The 11,109-nt window shown below is 31.9% G+C and overlaps 2 protein-coding genes across 2 annotated transcripts; both read left to right on the top strand.

Moving 5' to 3' along the window:
• The first annotated feature begins 840 nt into the window (after positions 1-840).
• On the top strand, positions 841-3,854 carry LOC127279421 (uncharacterized). The gene is made up of 2 exons (XM_051301768.1): positions 841-1,180; positions 3,178-3,854. The coding sequence occupies exons 1-2, from the start codon at positions 887-889 to the stop codon at positions 3,520-3,522; spliced, it is 639 nt and encodes a 212-aa protein (XP_051157725.1). The 5' UTR covers positions 841-886; the 3' UTR covers positions 3,523-3,854.
• Positions 3,855-5,675: 1,821 nt separating this feature from the next.
• LOC127279523 (odorant receptor 43a-like) lies at positions 5,676-6,292 on the top strand (the record flags this gene model as incomplete). The annotated part of the gene is made up of 2 exons (XM_051301922.1): positions 5,676-5,873; positions 6,017-6,292. Coding segments are annotated over 2 exons (261 nt in total), but the record flags the coding sequence as incomplete, so codon positions are not given.
• Between the last annotated feature and the right edge of the window lie 4,817 nt (positions 6,293-11,109).

The raw sequence follows: 11,109 nt of genomic DNA, 5'->3' as shown, positions 1-11,109 counted from the left end.
ATAAAATTAAGGAATATTTCGAGTAAAATTATTTAAAATCTCTTAAATAATATAATTAGAAATATTTTCTAAAGGACATATATATACCTATATTTCAATAAATTTTTATCAGATGAAAACTAAAAAAACTCAAAAATTACTACATGTACTTTACAATTCAACCAATTGCTACCGAAGATAGAAGGGTGACATCATATTGATCAGTACTGAAACATTTCGGAACAATAAAGTATTAAAATCGATTCAAGGGTTGTTAAATTATAGAGCTAGTTTCAGAAAATTGTAGAACACAATAATAAGGGGGCGTTTCTTCCAAGCTCCTATCATTTGGCGATACTGCAACAAGATATGGATCCACTTCCTGCATATCATATCATAACATGACATTCATTTCTACGTACCCTGCATATTAAGGTAAATTGCAACCCTGCTACACTGGTATACCGCCTCTTGATAGGAAATATTCTTCCAAGAAATGGATGTCTATAGACCAGAAGACGCATTTTCTATAAGTCTTCAAACATTTCAATTGTTTGGCGCTTGGCCTTCTTCAATAAAACATCCAGTATTAAGGTTGCGAATCTATTTTTCATTCGTAAATAAAATAATGACGAAAAATTTATGTTTAATAGAAAATGAAATAAACTTATTTCATTCATTTTTTTTAACATTTTCATACAATTATTAACAAGTTTTGTTTCCACGCAGAGACTAAAAATAAAAACTTTTAACAGGAAAAATTTTAACTTTCTGGTTTTTTTAATACAATTTTTTAATTGATCTATTTTTTTTATAGTGAATATTGTCATTTTATAGATCCATTTACAAACTTTATGGCTATGCAATACATTTGTTTTATATTGGAGGGATTTTACCGCCACAATTCATGAGCATGTATATTATGCGACGTGATTTGCAAGAAATTGTTGAGAATTCTCTTTTAACATTGACATGTGTAGCGTTTGTATCAAAACTTGTTGTATTTCTATTGAGACGCAATAAGATTGAAGAATTTTTTCAAAGATTGCACGATCCAATTTTTTATCCAAAACGAAAGGAACACTTGAATGTATTAAAAGAATCTGCAGCTATAGGTCAAGCAAGTGCCATCACATTTCTTTCTTTATCGCTGAGCACTTGTCTCATATGGATCATTATTCCATTGACAGTAAACAGGCAGGTATAAAATCTTTTATCATAGTAACATTAATGTCCTTTTTTTTCATCTTAATAAGCAAACCTACCCAAGTGTCAGTAAATAATTTATTTAAAACTTAACAAATTTTTCGATCTTACAAGAATACAAAAATTTCTTTTATAGAAACCACACTAAAATATCCAAAACTTGGTTTGCCCTCTCTTAAAGCAATTATAAATCTAGCTCTTGTCTCCATTTATTTCGGTAAAGATTTCGGTTCGGTTCAAATCTCCGTTCAGTAGACGTCTTTTCGTCAAAAAATGAAGTGATATCTAAAGGCACTTGTATACCTTACCGATGCGGGGTATACTTGCGTCGTGTACCATTGGAGTAAAAGAGACAGAAATATCTTTTGTCTCTTTTACTCCAATGGTATACGACAGAAGTATACTCGGGATCGGTGAGGTATACAAGCACCTTAACACATCGTATTCGTCAGATTCAGAGACTTGGGTAGATTGGAGTGGCTACTGGTTTGCATTCGTACATGACAAACCTCTCGAGTAACTCCTGCATGTAACCTCTTTGATGTAGGGTTATGGTATCTTCTTGATGGTCGAATTCTACTCCCAAGCAGGTCTTTGATCTCAAATTCTTCAGCCAGTTTCTTGCCGAATTCGTCGATCCTCTTTTTCTTCTTCGATGCTATCAGGAAATCATCCACATAAACAGCTATCAGAATCATTTCTTCGCCTTCACCTGTTTAGAAGAGATATGGATCTGATTTTGTCGGTGTGGCTCCCAATTTTCGTAATATTTTATCAAGTTTCATATACCATCTCCTGCTAGCCTGTTTTAGCCCATAAATAAACTTTTTGAGACGACGGACTTAATTTCCGTCCTTGAAATCCTTTAACATTGTTTCGGAACTTTTTTTGACGTCGCTGTTTCCTTCAATGTCAATAAAAATTGTAGAAAGTCTTCAAAGTTTTTTGTCACTTCCATGCTAACTTCTTCTAAATAACCAGTTAGATATGCTGAGGCTACGTCGAATTGTTGTATCTACAGGTCGAGTTTAACAGCAAGTCCCACCAGGAATCTGATGGTGGTAAATCGTGTAACTGGTGCGAATGTCTTGATGAAGTGCACACCGGGTTGTTGGCTGAAACCTTGTGCAATCAGTGGAGCCTTCCTTTTCTCTATTCGTCCTTCCGGATTCAATTTGTTCCGTAGAATCACTGCAATCTTCTTCTCGATTGGTCGACTTACTAATAACCACGTTTTGTTTCTAATCAGAGACTTTATCGCAGCGGTTATCGCGTATTTCCAATCTTGAACGGCATCGGCATTCACCTTGCTCGAAATTCACCGAATTTTCTCGGACAATCACGATTAATTCTGAGAATTGTCGAAGGCCCAGACACACTGGCATACTCACACCATTCTATACAGTATTTGAAGATGACTCATACACTCAATTTCTTTTAACTCATAATTAAACTATCCAATCATTAGTTTCAGCAAATAGTGATTTATCTTCTCCTCATTTGCTTGTTTCACAAGGAAAAGGAGGTTTGGGACTTATATCAAACAAAAAATATTTACAGCAGAAACCTTTCTTTCTTTACAATCAAACCCAAGCAAAATGAGTTTTTCTTCTACAAATTAAACTATCGTAAATTTGATAATTTTACTTGACATTTTGGATCCGTCATTTTCCACTTTGTAAATCTTACCTCAAATTTTTAATCAGCGACCTCTAAAACATCTGGATATAAAATTTTATTAAAATCCAACGTTTTTAAAACAATTCTGTATGTCATTTTGAATTTTGCAAATCTGACCTACAATTCTTAGTCAGCCAAATCGATTACTGATACTTGAGTAGGTTTACTTGTAAGAATATTAAAAAATTAACAAAACATCCTTGTCATAACTTTATACATTCAAGAGTAATTTCTATAAAGTCCGTTAATAGATACATTCATTTCTTTGTAAAATTAATGTCCAATTTAAAAAATTCAAAATCAAACTTTTAGGAAAAGGCGTTTCCATATGTTGCATGGTATCCATATAATACAACAGTAAATCCCGCTTATGCATACACATATGTTTCTCAAACAGTTTTGTTGTTAATGACGGGTGCTATGGATTCTATGATTGACATAATGACGACCAATTTTTATGTTGTTATGGTGGGACAAATGGAAATTCTTAAACAAGATTTTCAAGAATTAACAGATTTTGTTGCTGAAAACTATTCAATGGATGCAACTATTGAATTTCCAAATAAAAAATCAGTTGATTATGGAAACATTAAATCTAATGGAAAAAAGTTAGTTTATAATTTGACAACAACGGATCACTTATGGGTTAAAATTTAATTTACAATGTAGAAATGCTTTACCAATGGAAATAAATATGGGATTAGCCCAAATTCAATTGAACCATTGAACATTAAACTTATAACGAAAATTAGACAAATTTAAATTTACAAGAGAAGCAGTATTGCATCAAACTTACCGGCGTAAAGAATCTTTAAAAATATTTTATCATTTTCAACTTAGAAAATTTATAGTTTTTAAACATGAAATTTTTTTGTTTCATGTCTTAAAAAATGTTTGGTATTTTGGTTTTAGAAAATTTTTTATTCAATTTCCTAATAAGTGATTTAAAAAAATTTCATATATAAGGGATTTTGACCAACTCAATACTATTTGCCCATACAATAGATAAACTTTTGCAAAATCTCATTATTATTTTAAATCATAGTTATATTATAATTTTTACATAAAATCATCTAGCTTTGTCCATGAAGTTTTTTATAATAATGAAAAAGTAGTAACCAAAATATTAAATGATCGGATTATTCAATGCGTATTGCGATATCAAGCAATTTTAAAGTAAGTTAAAAATAATTATTTGTAATAATTAATAGAATAAAATCTAAAATTTTAAATGCGTTTATCTCATCAATGATAAAAATCTGTATAATTAACTATTACTCTTCTTTTTCATTTATTATTATGAATTATATAGAAGACTGTTAATTTAATGAATAAAATTATATTCCTACATTTAGATTTGTTAGTGACGTAACAAATTTTTTTCAAATTGGAATTGTGGTACAAGTTTGCGTCAGTAGCTTTATCCTTTGTACGACAAGTTACGAAATGACGTCAGTAAGTTATTTTTTATCACATCAAGTTCAAAAAACTGTTTAAGTTGGAACTAACTTTGTTTTTTAGATTTCACCAAATACGTTCCAATTTTATAAGTATCTACTTTATCAAATATGCATGTTGTTTCAAATATTTATTTATACTTGGCGTGGTAATGATATTTCTATTAAGGTAACTAAATTTTTGTTTGATCAATCATTTAAAAATTTTTTGTATTCTTTTTTTATTGTTTAGTAACTTGTATGTACATATAATGGAATCTGACATGACATGTGGTGTTAAAAAATGTGACTAATTTTGGATAACTGTTTGTATCACTTGCAATTGTATTTCCGATTTTATTGTTAATTATTTTAGCATGGATTTATAAATTTATTAAATGAAATATAAAAGAATATGCAATCCATCCCAGATAACAATCGTGCGTCGCACAAATTTTGCTCGCTGTGGGTGGCCCTCGTGCTAGCAATATCGCAAGCATTTGAGTATCACATATGCGATTGACACAAACGCGCTGAAATGCATTCACAAAATTACGCATATGGGTTGCATGTGAGTGTCATACTTGACGTGCGACACATATGAAAACGCATCTGTCTGATCTTGTGAGAATACGCATGCTGCTGATCACGTCAGCACGTTGCGAGGTATATGCCTGGCATATTGCTGACATTTTGCTATCTGGGATTGTTTTGCACATGTACCGCAGTAATTAGATTTGAGAAAGTAAATTTTACAATAATAAGATTTCTTTTATATTATTATGCATATTTGCAAACTGGAATGTAAACAGTAATTTTGTATTAAAAAAGTTCACTTATATATTTTTTAAATTAAGCAATATTTCACATTTCTATACTGTATCCCATATAAATGTTCTAAAAGTGTTATCCAAATTATGCCATATTGCTTATTAGGCCACGTCCCCATGTCAGATTCCATGCTAGTGACATTTGGCTAATTCATTTTAAAAAACATTTTAATAATAATTCAAATAATCATCACAATTTTTTTGTAAATATAAGTTGTTCAAGGTGAAAAATATTCACGTGGAAACCAAACATGTCAAACACGTTCTATTCTAAATCAATTACACGTAGATTTGCATGTGGAACTTATAAAACCTTTCATTATTACTAAACGGCTAAATTTACGTGAAAATAAATAAATTTTTTTTATACTATTATTAAAATAGATTAAGAAATTATAAAAAGTTCTTAAATTTTTCGTGATAGAATTCTACGTGGAAACGTTTCAAAATAACATACGTAGAATTCGCGTCGGTAGATGGAAATCTACGTAGATTTTCAAACAAATCGTTATACGTGTAAATCCCATTTGAATTTTAACTCGTACTTCCACGTGAACTTTTTACCTGGGTATATCCGTTGCAGACTGCAGAACTAAAAGATGCTGTTTACGAATGCGGATGGTTATCAATGCCAAATATAAAATTTAGGAAATCACTCTGCATTATAATGTCACACCTACAAGTTCCTTTAACAATATGTGTTGGAAAATTCTTTTTCTTATCCGTCAACACTTTTTTCACAGTAAGTTTATTTTACAGTATTTTAAGTTTTGTAATGTTCAAGTTTTGATTAAATTAAATAAACAAAAAGTTTTAAAAAGAGATAAAAAATAGTTCTTGCTAAAGAGATCAATTGTGTTTTTATAAAGTAAAATTTATTTTCAGATTATAAAATCGTCTTATTCATTTTACATTGTTTTGAAACAAGTCAACGCCCAAAAAGAATAAATAATAAGAATTACTAATGTAGACTGTAATCAGCTAGATTTAGAGGAAGGTGGGGTAATGGAAGAGCGTGGATAATAGGAGCTTTTAAATATCTAGTAGATTTTGAATTTCGCGGAAAAACTCGGAAAGCTTCGACAATCTTCCTGTATGTCATACGAAGACAAACGGTCATATTTCTGACAGATTTGTAGAAACTACAAGGAAAAATCAAGTTTTTCTTCTTAAATTGAAAATATTTCTGGTGATCAAAGTAAATTGTTAAAAATTTATTATTCAATTATGTTTTGTGATTTTATTAGAGATAAATAAGTGTAGATTTGGATACAGGAATAAAAATAGAGATAATAATTAAATTCTTTGGGGTAATGGAAGAATTGTGTCAGCCACCCGCACATAGCACGGCTTTTTGCTGTAAGGTTACTGTAAGTCTGCTTATTAAATAATAATTATTTAAATAATAATGGGCCAAAAACTCCACCTTGTAGGATTCCAATGCTATAGACAGCTTTGATTCCGTAGAATCAAAAGAGAAAAATAGTCTCTTGGAATAGTTGAGAAAGGAGACGAAATTAATAATCCTTGCCTAATAGCAATGAAAAAAACAAATACCCCACAACAGCCCTCATACAAAATATTCAATCTCTTTTAAAAGAATTAACAAATAAAAACAATATAATTAGATTCTGCTGGATCCCCTTCCATAAAGAAATAAGGGGAAATGATATCGCCAATAATTTCGCCAAAAATGCCACAAATCATCGATCAAATACCGATCTTTATAGAGGAAATTAAAAGAAGAAATCTACATAATTAATCAAACCAAAATGGAATGTAGAATATGGTAATCCCTCCACTCAAAACTACATGCCATTCGATCGAATGTCTTTGAAAAAGTCCCTGGCAATCCCACATCTAGATCAGAAGAATGCCGCATCTCCAGGCTACGAATTGGACACATCAACTTTAGCCAAATTTTTTTTATTATTGTTAGTTTTTAATGGAAGTTAGAGAGAAAAAATAATTTATTAAGATATAATGTATAATGAATTAACTGTATTTAAACACTTTAACTTTGCACTTTTTTATGTATTCCTTAAATAAATAGTTATTATACATTTAGTTTAAATATGAAGAAACAGTGACAATATTTATATAGATGTTTCTGCCCCTACTGAAAATCCCTGTACAAGATCTTGTACAATTTCCTGTACAGGATCAGCAACTGAACTTGTACAAGTTCTGACCAGTTCCTGTACAGGAAAATGCATACGAATTTGGAACAAGTTCATGTGTGAGATCTTGTACAAGATCTTGTACAAGAAAGATGCTTGTACAAGAAAATGTTCATGTACAATTTCATGTATAAGTATGAACACATCCATGTTCTTGCACAAGTTAATTCATGTTTTTCTTTACTAAAAATTAAAAACTTCCAAGGCTGCGCAATAGTTTACTTTAACCTTTACAGCTGCGCAATAGTTTTTAGCATGCATGAGTTACGAATCTTAGTGGTTAAAAATTATCAAAATCTCAAATTTTATTAAAAAAAAATTTTACAACTATACATGTGCAAGAACATGAACGTGTTCATGTACAAGTACTTATACATGAAATTTTACAAGATCATGTACATTTTCTTGTACAAGTATCTTTCTTGTACAAGATCTTGCACCAGATCTTATACAAGATCTCACACATGAACTTGTTCCAAATTCGTATGCATTTTCCTGTACAGGAACTGGTCAGAACTAGTACAAGTTCAGTTGCTGATCCTGTACAGGAAATTGTACAAGATCTTATACAGGGATTTTCAGTAGGGTGTCGTCGATTCTGGCGAGGTACTGGCTCGTTGAATCTAGGTAAGACCCTTTTGCATGCCAGCATTTTTTTAGTTTCACAGTATTGAAATTTCATGGTGTTGTCTTCGAATAGGTTGCTGATGAAGTGATAGCGAGTATCAATATGCTTTGTTCTATTGCTGAACCGTTTGTTTGTTATCATTTTGAGACAGCTTTGGTTATCTTCAAGAATTGTAATTGGTAATTCGGTTTTGTGCTGGAAATCCTTGAGTAAACGTAGAATCCATATTCCTTCTTGGCACGCTTCAGCTAGTGCCACATATTCAGCTTCTGCTGATGAAAGTGATATACAATTTTGTTTTCTGCATCCCCAAGAGATTGGTCCTCCGTATAATTGAAAAATATAACCACTATTAGATTTGCGGTCAAGTGTGTTTTCAGCCCAACTTGCGTCTGCGTATCCCACAAGTTGATCCATGTTATTGTCTTCATTCAATTTCAACCTTTTTTCCTTTGTCCCCTTCAGGTATCTCAATACCATTTTTGCTTCTGTCCAGTCGGTCGTGGATGGATGCTTGTTGAATTGACTGAGTATTGCTATACTTGCTGAAATATCTGGTCTGGTGTCAATTGCGATGTATAACAAAGCACCTATTAATTTTTGATACCTTACGTTATCAGTCATTGTGTCCTCTCCTGTTCTTGTTTTTAAATATCCTGGATCAAGAGGAATTTTTGATGTTTTTCCATCTTCAAGTCCGACTTCTTTTAGGATATTTTCAATGTACTTTTCTTGATGAAGAAAGAAACTTTTCTTTTCTTTCTATTTGTATACCTAAGTAACATTTCAATAATCCTAAATCTGTTAAATGAAAATATTCATTTAAACTTTTCGCTATTAAGTCAATTTTCTCTTTTGTTTCTCCTGCAATGAGCAGATCATTAACATTAACAACAATAAAGATTATTTTGTTGTTCATTCTTTTAAAATATAAACATGGGTCTGCTTCACTTTGAATAAAACAATGTTCTTTTAATACTTTATCAAGTCGTTCATTCCAAACCTTCACGGCCTGTTTCAATCCATAAATAGATTTTATTAATCGACAAACCATATTTTCTTTTCCTTGTACTTCATATCCATCTGGTTGATTCATATAGATTGTTTCCTGTAGTGTCCCATTTAAGAAAGCAGTTTTAGCATCATAATGTTTTATTATCATTTTTCGTTGACCCGCAATTGTCAACAGTGTTCTAAACGTGGTTTGCTTCACAACAGGTGCAAATACCTGGTCATAATCCGTCCCAAATTTCTGTAAAAAACCTCTTCCTACAAGTCTTGCCTTAAACTTTTGTCCTTGAGTATCGTCTTTAATTTTGAATACCCATTTGTTGCTAACAAGTTTTCTGTTTTCTGGAGCGGGTACTAATTCCCAAGTTTTGTTATTTAATAGAGATGCAATTTCTTCGTCCATTGCCCTTTTCCATTCCGCTCCATTTGACCCTGTAGCGCTTTTTCTCTAGTCTTGGGTTCTTCTATCGCCATTTTGGCCCTTGCGATGTACATGTCTGGAGGTACACCTTTGTTTGACCTTTCCGACCGCCTAATCTTTGGTTGATCCGTTGTTGATGTATCTTCAATAATTGTAGTAATTTCCAATTCATTCACATCTCTTGCATCGGGTCGACGTTTATCTTCTTGAATTGTATTTAAAAACACTTCCACGCTTGTCGAGTTGCTCTCATCGTTTTTCTTTTGTAAATGAGTTTGTCTTCTATCTTCAAGTCCCGTATCTGCGATATTTTCTTTCATTACTTGATAGAAATCTGTAGTTTGAACTGTTGAATCTTCCACGTTCTGGTCCAGAAAATTAACATCACGACTGATTATAATTTTATTGGTATTTTTATCAAGTAGGCGAAAGGCTTTAGATTCTTCGGAGTATCCGACAAATATTAATTTCCTTTCCTTTTGATCCAATTTTCTTCTTTGCTCCTTAGGTATATGTGCGTAGGCTTCACAACCAAACACCTTAAGATTAGACACATCTGGTTTTCTTGAGAACCATAATTCAAATGGTGTCTTTACTGCCCCTTTTGTTGTCAATCCATTGTGTAAATAATTTCCGGTATAAATTGCTTCACCCCAGTATTTTATATCTAAATTTCCATCAATCAGCATGCATCTTGTCATCTCTACTAGGGATCTGTTTTTTCGTTCTGCGACTCCGTTTTGCTGTGGAGAATATGTTGCTGTAAATTGCGATTTTATACCTTCTCTTCTTAGATAATCTTGTAGTTGCTTGTTTACATATTCTTTCCCCCGATCGGAATGTATTATTTTTGGCTTTTTCGAGAATTGAGTCTTTACCATTTCAATATAATCCTTTAGTCCCCCTTTTTAAAAATATTGCAATCTTCCTTTTCGAGTACGATTTTATAACCCTCTTTGGCTAATTTCTTTATCGATATAAGGTTCGAGCTTAGCCGACGGATGAACAACACATTTTCAAGCACAATTTCCTTAACATCTTGAGAATCCAAAAAACACTTTAAAACACATTTTCCAATCCCTTTGACTTCCAAGGTTATTTCCTCATCTGCTAAACTCACAATACCTCCTTTAGTTGTATCCAGTGTTATAAAATCTTCTTTTCTACACGACATATGGCTAGTTGCTCCTGAGTCTAAATACCATATTTAATTTTTCTTTGATGTTCCTGCTTTGAAACACATATTCCTAATTGTTTGTGACATCCCTGTATGTTCTCTTATCATACGACAATTATCTTCTGTATTTTCCTTTATTATGTTTGCTTTGGATTCATCCTGTTTTTCTTTCCATGCCTTGTAACCATAACAGTCCTTTTTTAAATGTCCTTTCCTTTTACAAAAGAAACATTCACTAGTAGTTTTTCCTTTTTCACCTTTATTATTTCCTCTTTTGAATTGTGTCTTCATTGCCAATTCATTATTTTCTTGGTTTCTTTCTCCATTACTCTTACGTCTCTTGTACTCATCTATTACTTTACTTTTTACAAGATCTAATGTAAGATCATTTTCGGATCTACTTTCTAATCCAGTGATTAATGCACCGTATGAATCTGGCAAGCTGCTTATAGTAACATCGCTGCTACTAAATTATCTTTCAGGACTTCTTCAAGTCCAGTTAATTTATTCACTAAATCCAACATCTGTGTGACATGTTCCTCTGCATCACCACCTTCTACT

This window comes from Leptopilina boulardi, unplaced genomic scaffold, assembly GCF_019393585.1.
Source record: "Leptopilina boulardi isolate dan_hultmark-lab unplaced genomic scaffold, ZJU_Lbou_2.1 LbouV2_216, whole genome shotgun sequence".
Taxonomy (NCBI): Eukaryota; Metazoa; Arthropoda; class Insecta; order Hymenoptera; family Figitidae; genus Leptopilina; species Leptopilina boulardi.
This window is presented reverse-complemented; position numbering and strand designations above follow the sequence as displayed.